The following is a 15,028-nucleotide window of genomic DNA, read 5'->3' on the forward strand; positions in this document are numbered from 1 at the left end:
AACCCAGGTCTGCTGCTTCCTCTACTATTAAACCCCTACAGTTGCCTTAGCACCCTTACTCCCTCTGAAGAAGGGATGAAAATTTAACTTCAGTCTTGGTCTTAAAAGGAAAAGTGCAGAGAAATGAAGTAACGTGTGCACGGTCCAGGGTCAGGACTAACCTGTTCTCCTTGCACACAGCCACTCTGTCTCCCCCAGGTATCAGCTTCTTCTGTTCAATCACGCCATAGCTTTCTCGACAAATCTATATTTAAGGGGGGAAGAAAGAAACATTTCAATTTTGTTGACCACTTATCTTTCTAGGCCCCAAATGACTGAGAGAAGCTTTAGGAACAAATGTAGCTTAATGACTACTTATTACCACAGAACATTCTCAGGAGGAGAAAGGGAACCTGAGTCAGAGAACACTGGCACCTTAAAAGATATCTTTTTATTTTCCTTCATTACTGTTTTTTTTTTTACATCTTTATTGGAGTATAATTGCTTTACAATGGTGTGTTAGTTTCTGCTTTATAACAAAGTGAATCAGCTATACATATACATATATCCCCATATCCCCTCCCTGTTGCGTCTCCCTCCCTCCCACCCTCCCTATCCCACCCCTCCAGGCGGTCACAAAGCACCGAGCTGATCTCCCTGTGCTATGCAGCTGCTTCCCACTAGCTAGCTATTCTACGTTTGGTAGAGTATATATGCCAAGACATGGAGTTGCCAATAAATGCAATCAAAGAGAAAATGAAATGAACTCTAGAAATTATATGTATAGGAGTAAAGAGGAATAATGCTTCAGTAATTTTCTTAATTGTATAGATTAGTCATTCATTCAACACATTTACTGAACCCCTGTAACATTCAAGACACTCTGCCCACCATATGGCCCACCAATTCTACTCCTGAGTATATATCTGAAAAAAACAAAAACAGTAATTCGAAAAAATACATGCACCCCAATGTTTACAGCAACATTATTTACAATAGCCAAGATATGGAAGCAACCTAAGTGTCCATCAGCAGATGAATGGGTAAATAAGATGTGACACATGTACACAATGGAATACTACTCAGCCATAAAAAAGAAGGAAATTGTGCCATTTGCAGCAACATGGATGAACTTGGAGGGTTTTATGCTAAATGAAATAAGTCAGACTGAGAAAGACAAATACTGTACGATGTCACTTGTATATAGAATCTAAAAAACACAACAAACTAGTAAATATAACGAAAGAGAAGCAGACTCACAGATTAGAGAACTAGTGGTTACCAGTGGGGAGAGGGAAGGGGGTAGGGACAGTATAGTGGTAGGGGACTAAGGTGTACAAACTATTAGGTATAAAATAAGCTACAAAGACATACTGTACAACATGAAGAATATAGCAAATATTTTATAATAACTATAAATGGAGTATAACCTTTAAAAATTGTGAATCACTATATTGTACACCTGTAACTGATATAATATTGTACAGCAACTATAATTTGATTTTAAAAAAGACACTAAAGGGACTTCCCTGGTGGTGCAGTTGCTAAGAATCTGCCTGCCAATGCAAGGAACACAGGTTCAAGCCCTGGTCCGGGAAGATCCCACATGCTGCGGAGCAGCTAAGCCCGTGTGCCACAACTACTTGAGCCCATGTGCCTAAAGCCCGTGCTCCGCAACAAGAGAAGCCACCGCGATGAGAAGCCTGCGCACCGCAACGAAGAGTGGCCCCCGCTCGCCGCAGCTAGAGAAAGCCCACACACAGCAACGAAGACCCAATGCAGCCAATAAACAAAATTTTAAAAATAAAAATAAAAAAAGACACTATGACTACAATAATTTGGTTCAGAGAAGTCTCTGAATTTGTTCTTTGATTTGGAGAAAAATTAATGTTAATTGTGACTTGTAAGCATGATGAAAGAGACAGCTACAATCATGAGTAAACTGTGGAAATCCTTACCGTGAAGTTGAGGCAGAAAGTCTCCTCAATATCTTCCCCAGGGTAATCTAAAAGTTCTTGAAGACTCCTGATCACAGATTGACAGAGAAAGGAAATGAGGCAAATCAGACATGGCAATAGTGTTTCTATCTCAGTCACATGCCCACCAGACTGTCTGCAAGGAAACGCTATAAAAGAATATTCTAGAATGAACATAAATCCAGACTGACAGAAAATCATGTTAACTGCATCTTGAAAAGAAATACGGCAGTTGACTTGTAAGACACTCATTAATCATTCTCTGTTCCTACTGACAAATCTTACTGAATTTATGGAGAAATTCTGATGGAATCATATCTGACACATGTGTTAACTCTGGTATTCCTCAGAAGTAGATACATGAGGAGATGGTCTTGCAGCAGTCCTACACACTTGCTTTACCCATAGGCATTAGCAGAAAAATCCTCTTACCATAAAAAAAAGCAAGCTACTAAGTCACTGTATCCACTTAGGAATCTTAATGGCTCACTTGTTAATGCAAGGGGCTCTGTATGGTAAAGGACCGCCATATTAAAGAACACCGGAACGTGTTTCTGCCAACGATGATCATATCGTATACTCTCACGAGAATACGTTCTCATTATTAGACCTCATTCACACTTTCTTCTTTAGTGATCACGGAGTCTGGCAGTTCCAGAAAGAAAAAATTGCCCAGAAAGAAAATTCTTAGTGTAGAATTTAAATCTGTTTCCAGTTAACCAGCCAATAAGATTACTTGAAATGTATCACTCTCAGCCAGGTTGGCAAAGAAAATAGCACACATTTCTGTCACAGTTACCAAAAAAAGCAACCCTGCCTGGGTCTCCTCTGTCATTTTTTTATATTCCTTCTAAATTTTCTTTTCCTCTCTCTGTGCACCCTCTCCCCACATCCTTTATGATTTCTCTGTATTGGTGTCCTGTACTGGTGGTGTGACAGTCTCATTTCCAGAGGGCGCCTTAGAGACCACCCTTCCTCTATCGCCATCTTAAAATCAGTATTCTTTCTCCATAAAAAAGGGATGTTCCGGGCTTCCCTGGTGGCGCAGTGGTTGAGAGTCCGCCTGCCGATGCAGGGGACACGGGTTCGTGCCCCGGTCCGGGAATATCCCACATGCCGCGGAGCGGCTGGGCCCGTGGGCCATGGCCGTTGAGCCTGCGCGTCTGGAGCCTGTGCTCCGCAATGGGAGAGGCCACAGCAGTGAAAGGCCCGCGTGCCGCAAAAAAAAAAAAAAAAAAAAAAAGGGATGTTCCTTCCTGTTGAAGTCAAAAGAACTGTACTGTTTAGAGAAAGTCACAGATATGGTGTCTTTTTATATACTTCGCCTTATGCGAAGAGAAACTCAGAATAAAATCAATTCAGAGGAACTCAGAATAAAAGGAGTTTTCAAGAGCCAGAAAAGAATAATAACATAAAAACATGGTTCCACTACGCTGGAAAACCGTCTGGAGGTTCCTCAAAAGGCTAAACACAGAGTTACCATTTGCCCTAGCAATTCCACTCCCAGGTGCATACCCAAGAAAAATGAAAACTTACATCAACACAAAAAGTCTGTAAGAATATCCACAGCAGCACTATTAGTAACAGCCAGAAGGTAGGAGAAAGCCAGACGTCCATCAACTGATGAATGGATGAACAAAATGTGGCATATATCCACATAACGAAATATGAGTTGGCAATAAAAAGAAATAAAATACTGATACAAGCTGCAACCCAGATGAACCTTGAAAACGCGCTGTGTGAAAGAAGCCAGTCACAAAAAAACACACGTGGTACGATTCTGTTTATGTGACATATCCAGAAGAGGCCATCAATAGAGACAGAGAGTAGCTCAGTGGTTGCCCAGGGCTTGGGGGATGAGGAAGTTGGGGATGTCGACCGAGGAGTCCCAGGTTTCTTTCTCAGGTGATGAAAATATTCTAAAATTGATTGTAATAAAGGCTGTACAACTCTGAATATACTAAAAGTCACTGAATTATATACTTTAGCTGGGTGAATTGTGTGGTATGCAAATTACATCTCAAACTACTTTCTTAAAAAGGCTCTGTGGGCTTCCCTGGTGACGCAGTGGTTGAGAGTCCGTCTGCCGATGCAGGGGACGCGGGTTCGTGCCCCGGTCTGGGAAGATCCCACATGCTGTGGAGTGGCTGGGCCCGTGAGCCATGGCCGCTGAGCCTGCGCGCCCGGAGCCTGTGCTCCGCAACGGGAGAGGCCACAACAGTGAGAGGCCCGCGTACCGCAAAAAAAAAAAAAAAAAGGCTCTGTGACATAACAGAAAATGCATATATTGGTCTCTGTGCCCAGTTCCTGGCACAGGGCTCCCAAAATCCTAAGTGATGAGAGGGTTAGCAGCATCTTTTGTTCTAATGGGGTGATTCTGGGTGGGTTCCTGGGCGGGGGCTGGTCACCCGAAGGACCCAGCCGTGATCTTCAGCTCCACGCCCCCCATTCTCCAGAGAGAGGAGAGGGGCTGGAAATGAAGGTCATAATTGATCACCCCGTAAGGAAGCCTCCTTAAAATCCCAACAGTAGGGGGTTCAGGGAGCTTCCAGGTTGGTGAACACATCCACACACAGGGAGGGTAGTGCACCCCAACTCCATGGGGTCAGAAGCTCCTACTACACTCAGGACCCCTCCAGGCCTCACCCTCTGTATCTCTTCAACTGGCCGTTCATCTGTATCCTTCATCGTAAACCCTGAATAACCTGGTAAACCTAAGTGTTTCCCTGAATTCTCCGGGCCGCTCTAGGAAATTAATCGGACCCGAGGAGGGGTCACGAGAACCTCTGATTTGTAACCGATCAGACAGCAGTTGTGGGTAACCCGGGGACCTACTGCTTGCGAGTGGCACCCGAAGTGGGTGAGAGTCGTCCAGAGGGACCGAGCACTGAGCTTGTGGGATCCAGTGCCATCTCTAGGTAGACGGTGTCAGAACTGAGGTGAATCGTAGGACACCAGCTGGCGTCGTGGAGAATCACTTGGTGGTAGGGGGAAACCGCCACACGTTTGGTGACCAGAAGTGCTGTGAGTGTGGCTGCGGTGTGATAGTCAAGGTGACACAGAAGAGAGAAACACAGAAGGACAGGGAGACCTGTAGGTTTTTGCAAAATACAGACTCCCTTTTCAATACTTTCTCCCCTGTACTTATGGACCATGACAAAGCTCGAAGTCCTAATTTTTGTTCAGGATAAGAAAGCAGACAGCTGGATTCCTGGGCAACTACGACTTCCCTTTTCCCCTTTCTCCTTCTGCCCCTAGAGTGACACAGGCACTGCTTCAAGCCAGGAGCTGTGGAGCCACATCTTAAGACAAAGCATACACAGCACAGTCTAATGATAAACTCTTAACTGGTACACGTGGTGTTGTCAACCTTTGGTCCCAGCGCCAGAGCAGTTCTCCACACCAGGCTCCCGTCTTCCAGCTCCGTACCTTCCTTCCGTGGGTGACAGCTCCTTCAAGTCTTCCAGGCCAGGCTTCACGTTCAGTAGCTTCTTATAGAGAGCCAGCGGGAAGTGCAGGTCCACCACGGTGGAGTTGTAGATGGCGAGTCCACAGGTTATGCCAATCAAGTGAAACCAGTTGTGCTCTACAAAACACTTTCACCACATGCGCAAATGTGTTAAAAAGAAAAGCAGGGACTTCCCCGGTGGGCCAGTGGTTAAGAATCCGCCTTGCAATGCAGGGGACGTGGGTTTGGTCCGTGGTAGGGGAACTAAGATCCCACATGCCACAGGGCAACTAAGCCCGCGTGCCGCGACTACAGAGCCCACGTGCTCTGGAGCCCGCACGCCGCAACTAAGACCCGACACAGCCAAAAGTAAATAAATAAACATTTAAAAAAAAAAAAGAAAAGAAAAGCAGTGTTTGCAGCCCTCAAAACAATCTGCCATTTACCTTAAAATATTTTCAGTACGAAAGAATGAAGATCTCGTTAATATTCAGTTACCTTCTGAAGCAGACAAGTACCCCTAACAAAAGTTCAGCTATCCCCCAAAGATGCAATGCTGTAAGTTAAGCGTTTACAGCTCATCCATGATACAGAGCACAGCTTACCCTCATTTAGAGCAATGCTGTCCAACAGAACTTTCTGCAAGGACGGAAACATTCTATTCTGTGCTGTCCCAGATGGCAGCCACTAACTACGTGTGTCTACTGAGGACTTGAACGGTGGTTAGTACAACTGAGGGAATGACTTTAGTATTACTTAATTTTAAAATAAAATTTAAACTTAAATAGCCACAGGAAGCTAATGGCTGCCTTTCAAGACAGTGCGGATCTAGGGAGAAAACTCTGGTAGAAAAAGAGCTAAACTATAGTCTGCTTGAAATGAGAATGCCTTTTAAAACTTAGCTCTCCAACTGAATTTTCAAAAAGTGTGAGTATGTGTATATCTGTACGAGTATTCATACACGTACTATCACTGTTATTAAAATAAGATATATTTGACAACTACTTTTTATATGTCATAAAACCAATTTCTTTATCATCCCCTACTCTTTCTACCCTCCGAGGATTACAAAACTTGGAGCTTGCCTACTAGAAATGGAAATGTGGCTAATGGGTGACAAAACACACTATGACGTCTTAGCAACGGGTGAAACACGAAGACGGGAAACATGATGATAATCATGTTAAATGATTACCTCTGTTATGCTCCCCTCTGTAAACACCAGAAGGCTAGGGATTGGTCTGACAGTTTAATTCAATTCATCTGTTGAAAGGTGGCGTCACTAACTTACCGTATCTGAAAACCACAAGAGATTTGAATCCTGATAGTAGGTAAACATTCCATAGATGGGATTCAACAATTCTTTTAATAGTAAAAGAAAGAACTCCTTTGTGACACCACCAGCATCCACTGCTTCTTCACCATCAAAAATGACCTTGAAATAATGAAAGTAGAATTAGCATTTCACGGAAATCCCTAGCATTTTATGTTTGTTTTTTTGTGGTTTTTTTTTTTTTTTTTTTTTAGCAAATTATTTCCAAAGTCAGGACAAAGAAAGGAAGATGTAACAGAGGATACACTGACGCAATGAAAACTGCAAAGTGTATCTGCTGATTATTAACAAGTCACTTAGAAACACACAAAACTTTCCCAGGCACTTCGTGGGATGCAGAGAAAGTCAGAAGTTTACCATATGTCCACAGGGAGTTTACCATATGTCCACAGGGAGTTTACCATATGTCCACAGGAAGTTTACCATTGGGGCAGGGAGGCAAACATAAAAGAACCAATTCGAGAATACATTTTATTTTCAAAGAGTCAGATACACTGAGAGGTAAATGTTCTGGCACGTAGAGAAAAGCAGTGACTAACTTGAATAAAGGAAGAAATCTCTCTCAGCGGGGTTCTTGAACTAACTGATGCATATGAAAGGGAGGAGAGCATTCTGAGCAGACACAGACCTGGGCTCTGTGAGGGGCTATAGAGAGACCCATCGCAACAACAGCTACAGCAAACCAAAGGACGAGATTTAGGGCTTCCCTGGTGGCGCAGTGGTTGAGAGTCCGCCTGCCGATGCAGGGGACACGGGTTCGTGCCCCGGTCCGGGAAGATCCCACATGCCGCGGAGCGGCTGGGCCCGTGAGCCATGGCCGCTGAGCCTGCACGTCCGGAGCCTGTGCTCCGCAACGGGAGAGGCCACAACAGTGAGAGGCCCGCGTACCGCAAAAAAACAAAACAAAACAAAACAAAAAACAAAGGACGAGATTTATTGAGTCTTCTACATGCCAGCCAGCACTTAAACTCTATTAACCTAATCCTCAGAACAGTCTTACGCACTGGAATTACTATTACCATCCCCATTTTACTGGTAAGGGCTCAGGTACAGAACTAAAAGCAGCATTTAAGAAAGCTTATCCTGGGAACTTCCCTGGTGGTCCAGTGGCTAAGACTCTGCGCTTCCAACGCTGGGGCCACGGGTTTGATCAGGGGACAGGGAACTAAGATCCCGCGTGCTGCATGGTACAGCCAAAAAGAAAAAAAAAAGCAAGCTTATCCCCGTGCCTGTGGTCAAGGTTGCCTAGAGCAGGAGAGTAAAGGTCTCCGATTATACGGATGCCAGCAGAAGACTTCAACACGCTACCAAGCAAGAACTGTCCCACCTGAATTACTGATGGAAAACAAGGGGCAAAGAAAGTGCCCTCTCTTTGCAATATCAAAAACCTAACCCAGAAGTTCTAGGGAGAACTCCCAGGCAGACTGATGGGACTGATACTACTTACCGGAAATTTTTAAAAGGGTGACAGTATCATGGAGACCGTCAGTTTCTTGCCTATTACATTGCAGAAGCTGGAGTTTACAACAGGATTGGAAATAGAGTTAGGAAAGTCTTCTGAAGGGAAAGGGAAATCACTTAAAACTTCAATAATTCACTAAATATTTACCGACCAGATACTGCGTACCAAGCATTGTGCTAAGCCCCGGGAATACACTAAGCGGTGACACAAACGTGCCTAATCTATGAGGAAAGACAATTTCTTAATTTAATCATTTCCAAGTACTGAGAGGGCCTATCCTAACAGGCCACCAGCTGCCCAGACAATTTCACTACCTTTCCGTTCTCTTTTCTTTTTTTTTTTTTTACCTTCTTTCTCTCTTAAATCTTTGACATCCAAAGCTTCCTAGATGCTGGCTTGGTGGTTTACCTAGTTGAAGCTTTAGCAGTGCTGCTGCTCGCTTGGTTTTGGTAGAGCTGGAGCAGGTAAACTGAAGAGAGCAGACAAAAAAGGCCCTACATTCCCCTCACGTAATCCACTGGCATTTTTATCTGATGTCACGTTGAGATGTTCTCTTTGGTGACTGGACAGAAGGAAGTGAGTAAATTCTTGTAAAATGAATGAAAGAAAGAATGAACGGCTGTACTCCACGATTTTAATAAGATCTCTGCTGCTTCATCAACACTGCGTAAAGAAAACCCAGGAAGGGATTCAGAGGTATATACGGAAGGACTCACTCTGAGAGGCTTTTTCAGATCAATATCAGAATGAATGCTCAGCTCTCTCAGGGCATCTCCAACAAGGCTGCTCCTGCGAACATGAAGGACCAGGAAGGGGCTTCTGGCCAGCAGAGGCTCCAAGGTGAGAAGCATGAAGACGTTCTGCAGGTTGGCCCCGTTGACCGCCACCTGGAACAGCACATCCAAGAGCACAGTTACCATTCAGAGCGCACCTGTGAGTGGGGACAGCAGCCAGCCCTGCCTTTGGACCGGGGGTAGGTCGGGGCCAGGCTGGCTGCAGCTCCATTTTGGTCTTTATTTTCCTCCTAACTTTTCCAGTAGATTTTCTCAGTTACTCATGTTTACAAAACACACAAATCTTTCTAATCTGAGCCCAAAGAGATTAACTGAAACACTTTATGTAAACCATATGACCCATAACTCATTCCAGGAAAATAATTTAGACTAAGCTGATGAAGACTGAAATACTATCTCCGTAGAAGAAAGTGATGACGGACAGTGGGTAGAAACTATGAGTTTCAAAGTGGCAGGAAAAGAAGCCTAACAACCCCTTGCTAAAATGGTGTTTATTCTTTGAAAAATGTCCATTTTCTCCGGAAAACCTTTAAATTGTCAATATCATGGATATATCACTGTGAAAACATATATATATAGAGAGAGAGATATACAGATAAGAGCTAGAGAGAGACAGACAGATGGGGAAAGGGGGAGGGAGATGAATGAAGTTATATATCCACCAACAATGGGAACTGGTAGATTTGGATTGCTAATTCACAGACGTCTTTGTAGGCCTGTCAAAACCAATTATATTTTACAATAAAAATGGGTGTCTAAAATAAATTAAACAAATCTCTATAACTTGAGTTTTCGCTCAATAAAGAACTGCCAAGCTCCATTTAATTATCTATCAGGGGTCAGCAAACAATGGCCCAAGGACCGAATCCAGCCTGCTGCCGGCTTTTGTACAGCTCTTGAGCTAACAGGAGTTTTTACCTTTTTAAATAGTTTTTTAAAAATCAGAAGAAAAATATTTCACTACATGTGATAATTATATAAAATTCAAATTTCATGCTACGACAGAGCTGAATAACTGAGACAACTGTATGGCCCACAAAGACACGTATTTACTATGTGGCCCTTTATGAAGACACCTGCCACCCCCGTTTATGTAGATGTGCGTTCACGTATATGTGTTATATTCAATATAAAATTGCTGAAACTTTTTCTAACAGTTCTAAAAGTTACCATGGAACTTCATCCAAACCAACTTTCTCCTATTAGGAAAAATTACAACTGAATGTATAAGATGAAAGAAACCCATAAGAAGAGAAAGTAAGGTTTAAAATACGTTACCTGCATCTGCAGTTCAGCATCGGTCTGTAACATTTTGGTCTTGGCTTGGGCGTCAAAGATGAAAGGGTAGGAACAAAGTGTTACAGCATCCTAGAATAAAACATATTATTAACAATATTATAGTATCCCACAGAGAATACTGCTGGAAAAATACATAAATAAATTTGACAGAGTCATTTACCTGCATTATAGATGGTCTAGCCTTCTGTGTAAAGAAAAATAAAGTCTCTTAGTTGGATTACAAAACTTGAACTTCCTACCTCCCACAAATAACAAAACAGATAACCTATCTGACCATTTGGCCATGGAACTAACACCATCTGAACAGCTGACTGGAGTTCTGATGGAACAGACTAGTTGTTTTGATAAATACAGACTAAGAAGAACACTAAAAACAATTAAAAAAAAATTTTAAAGGACCTTTACAAACCATTTCACTAACCCCATAATTCACAGTATTAATAGAACTCTCATTTATAAGAAATCTAATTCCCAAACAGGAGCTTTGCAAATATGACTTCAGAGGTTAATTTTGTTGGGTGAAGTGGATAATGCAAATTTCATTTGTCAACATGTTAAGTCTCCCTTTTACACACACACACACACACGCACACACAGAGTTCCTCTTGGGAGAAACCAAATATTTAGAAAGCTGTCCCCGGAGGGCTTCCCTGGTGGCACAGTGGTTAAGAATCCACCTGCCAATGCAGAGGACACGGGTTCGAGCCCTGGTCCGGGAAGATCCCACATGCCGTGGAGCAACTAAGCCCGTGCGCCACAACTACCGAGCCTGCGCTCTAGAGCCCGCGAGCCACAAGTGAGCCCGCGTGCTACAACCAACCACTGAAGCACGCGTGCCTGGAGCCTATGCTCCGCAAGAAGAGAAGCCACCGCAATGAGAAGCCCGTGCACCACAACGAAGAGTAGCCCCCGCTCGCCGCAACTAGAGAAAGCCCAGGCAGCAACGAAGACCCAACACAGCCAAAAATAAATTAATTAAAAAAAAAAGATATTTAGAAAGCTGTCCCTGACTAGGCACTTAGACCAGTGCCTGGCCTACAGAAGACACTCCATCAATATGTGAATAAATCTGAATAAACTTTTGAGGAGGGGAACAATACAGACATACCTCGTTTTATTGTGCCTCACTTTATTGTGTTTCACAGATACTGCTTTTTTAAACATTTTTTTACATTATTTATTTTTTATTGGCGTGTAATTGCTTTACAATGTTATGCTAGTTTCTGCTGTACAGTGAAGTGAATCAGCTCTATGTATACCTATATCCCCCCCTCCCTCTTGGACCTCCCTCCCACCCCATCCCACCCCTCTAGGTCATCAGAGCACCGACCTGAGCTCCCTGTGCTATACAGCAGGTTCCCACTAGCTATCTGTTTTACACATGGCAGTTAGTATATTTATGTCAAACCTAATCTCCCAATTCATCCCACCCTCCCCCCACTTCCCCACAAATTGAATTTTGTGGCAACCCTGAGTCTCTCAAGACTATGGGCGCCATTTTTCCAACAGCATTTGCTCACTTCATGTCTCTGTGTCACATTTTGGTAATTCTAACAATATTTCAAAGTTTCTCATTCTTATTTGTTATGGTGACCTGCGATCAGTGATCTTTGATGTTACCATTGCAAAAAGATTGCAACTGGCTGAAGGCTAAAATGACAGCTAACATTTTTTAGCAATAAAGTGTTTTTTAATTAAGGTTTGTACATTCATTGTTTTTTTTAAACATAATACTACTGCACACTTAATAGACTACAGTACAATATAAACATAACTTTTACATGCACTGGGAAACCAAAAACTTTGTGTGACTTGCTTTATTGTGATATTCGCTTTATTGCAGTGGTCTGGAACCAAACCCACAATTTCTCCAAGGTATGCCTATAAATAAATACAACCACAAACCTATCTAAGAGGTATGTTAGTTTCATTTATCAGGAGAAAAAAGGAACTCTCTCCTGAAAGGTTTTGTTAAGTTCATGAATAATGTTTGCTACATAACCTAACAGAAAGAAACAAAAAAAATCAACGGTATACATCATGTTGACCTGCAGCAGTATTTCTCAAACAGAAAACCATGGATTTATTCCCAGAGATCTGAAAGTGCACTATGAATTTTTTAAATTTTGTGGGTTTTTTTAATGATATCCTAAACAAAATAAAAACACATTCTGAATGACCTCTTTATAATGATGTGTTACCATGTAATCTGCATTTATTTTAACGATTGCACTGGTGCCATGTTATACTGAATTGTCCAAGGGTAATAAGAAAGAAGAAAAGCAGTCTTCCTTTGTAAGTGATGCATTTGTGCCCAGGAAAAGGCCACTGCAGTCCTGGCTCCCTGCATGAATGAAGGTTTAATAGCCGCTGAAAGGACAAAAGAGAGCTGAGTCATCCCTGGGTGTACAGAACAAGCTGCAGAACTCAAGTCCCCAGGCCTGGCAGCCCGCAGTCCTGATCACAATGCAAGTGGGGTCTGGCTCCAGTAACGCATTTGCTCATCACGTTAAATCCATGAGGCTAATTTGTGTTTTACTGATTTGAGAGTTTTGTTAATATCTAATCTGTAAATGCGCTTTGGTTGTATAACATTTAAATGCTACGTGAATAAGAAGTGTATATCTACCTCCTTTCGTATTTGTGTATATTTCAATGAAATCATTGAAAAGCAGTTTTAATTAAAATTCCCCTTGTTTATTCTTTAGAAACACGTTCCCTCAGGGATCTTGGAACATTTCCCTAGCCTGAGAAACACTAATCAGAGAAAGGATTCCAGTCCAGGGAGACAAGGTATGGAAGCCTGCACACAGAACCCAGAGGGACTTGATTCATTCTCATGCCTACTTCTCTGATTACTTTGAATTTTGGGATTGAAATCACTAAAATAAACACACACACACCATAAAACAGCACTAGGTACCTACAACGGGTACCAGTATCTCTTGGGATAAGTGTGTTGGGAAAGTGTGTTTAAAACTGGTGCCAATATTCAGAATTTTCTAACCTCCCTCTCAGAAGAGATTTTATTCTAAGCATTATTTGCCTATTCTCAAGGCAAAAGAAAGATCTTTACCATGTGTGTTGGTCTCTAAAGCAAGATAAAGTTTTGAACACTTCAAATTAAAAGTGACTATGGGAGAAGTGAAAACAGTTACTATAAAAACAGTTGTTGGCTTTACAGCATTGGCAGTATACAGTCGGCCCTCCTTATCCACGGTTCCACATCTGGAGATTCAACCAACCTCAGGTGGAAAATATGCAGGGAAAAAAAAGACAATTCCAGAAGGTTCCAGAAATCAAAACTTGAATTTGCCACACACCGGCAACTATTTACATAGCATTTACACTGTATTATGTAGTATAAGTAATCAAGAGATGATTTAAAGTCTATGGCAGGATGTGCTTAGGTTATATACAAATAATACAACATTTTATATGAGGGACTTGAGCATGGTATGGGGATGAGGGATCCTGGAACCAATCCGCTACTGATACTGAGGGACAACTATATCTAGTATTTTTACTTTTTTATAAATTTATTTATTATTTATTTGTTATTTTTGGCTGCGTTGGGTCTTCGTTGCTGCGCACGGGCTCTCCCTAGTTGCGGTGAGCAGGGGCTACACTTCGTTGCAGTGTGCAGGCTTCTCATTGCAGTGGCTTCTCTTGTTGTGGAGCACGGGCTCTAGGCACGCAGGCTTCAGTAGTTGCGGCTCGTGGGCTCAGTAGTTGTGGCTCATGGGCTCAGTAGTTGCGGCACACAGACCCTAGAGCATGCAGGTGTCAGTAGTTGTGGCATGTGGGCTCAGTAGTTGTGGCTCACGGGCTCTAGAGCATAGGCTCAGTAGTTGTGGTGCACAGGCTTAGTTGCTCCGCAGCATGTGAGATCTTCCCAGACCAGGGCTTGAACCCATGTCCCCTGCATTGGCAGGCGGACTCTCAACCACTGCGCCACCAGGGAAGCCCAAGTCTATGAATTTTTGTATTTGAAATATAATAATTTCACTGATTTTTATTTTGCAGATGCTGAATATTTTAGAAATGGTATTAGTGCTGGCATTTCCATAGTAAGTGAACGAAATACTGAAACAGCAGTACTACAATTCTGCTTCCTGACTGCTCTCCCTAACCTAGAAGGATGTATATGAACTGGTAAGATATGTGATCCCCTCCTGAGAGGCTGTTTGTCCTGGGCCATCCATTCCCCAAAAGTGAGTCTCACAACCTATAACTGGCAAAGTACACACATGGATCACATTTCAAGTGTTGCTGCTTGAAATGGGGCTGCCCTGCAACCTTCGTTCATGTTTTTTAAGTATATGACAGAGAAGCAATGAATATGTACATGGTACAGAACTAGAGAAGTGGGGAATTGGGAATATCTTTTTCTTTTCTTTTCTTTCTTTTAATTCCAAGTCAACAGTTCCTAAATGTGGCTGTGACTGGGGACAAGAGGCATCACACAAACACCAAGGAGGAAACCCAGGAGCCCTGCCTTCGGGTCTGCCTGACACCACGTGTTCCTGTACCCTCTGTGGGCAATTCTGGCTCCCAGCATCGCTGAATTCTGAGGCACACACAGCTGCCTCATCTCACCACGCACAATACTGCTACCCGGAACCAGACACTGCCCCGGACGACACAGACAGCCGACGTCAGGTTGACTCCAGTCTTTATTTTTGAAGCATTTTCTTTTTTTTTTTCTAAATTAATTTTTATCGGAGTATGGTTGCT

The 15,028-nt window shown here is 42.8% G+C and overlaps 1 protein-coding gene across 9 annotated transcripts in view; it reads right to left on the minus strand.

Annotated features, from left to right (window-relative positions):
- Nucleotides 1-15,028, minus strand: part of HERC3 (HECT and RLD domain containing E3 ubiquitin protein ligase 3) — a 137,501-nt gene that overhangs the window by 44,332 nt on the left and 78,141 nt on the right. For 7 of the 9 annotated variants that reach the window (XR_010943195.1, XM_067736980.1, XM_067736976.1 and 4 more), the window contains 7 exons: nucleotides 10,452-10,475; nucleotides 10,271-10,360; nucleotides 8,915-9,085; nucleotides 6,695-6,838; nucleotides 5,385-5,551; nucleotides 1,938-2,004; nucleotides 162-244 (listed from right to left, as the gene is read on the minus strand). Coding sequence is in view for 7 of the 9 variants with exons in the window: in XM_067736980.1 (XP_067593081.1) it covers nucleotides 162-244; nucleotides 1,938-2,004; nucleotides 5,385-5,551; nucleotides 6,695-6,838; nucleotides 8,915-9,085; nucleotides 10,271-10,360; nucleotides 10,452-10,475 (746 nt within the window). In the remaining 2 variants the exon portion in view is untranslated. Of the gene's footprint in view, nucleotides 1-161; nucleotides 245-1,937; nucleotides 2,005-5,303; nucleotides 5,552-6,694; nucleotides 6,839-8,914; nucleotides 9,086-10,270; nucleotides 10,361-10,451; nucleotides 10,476-15,028 lie in introns of those variants that run through there. The other 2 variants (XR_010943196.1, XM_067736979.1) reach the window with 2 other exon arrangements.

Source organism: Pseudorca crassidens, chromosome 4 (assembly GCF_039906515.1).
Source record: "Pseudorca crassidens isolate mPseCra1 chromosome 4, mPseCra1.hap1, whole genome shotgun sequence".
In the NCBI taxonomy this organism is placed as follows: domain Eukaryota; kingdom Metazoa; phylum Chordata; class Mammalia; order Artiodactyla; family Delphinidae; genus Pseudorca; species Pseudorca crassidens.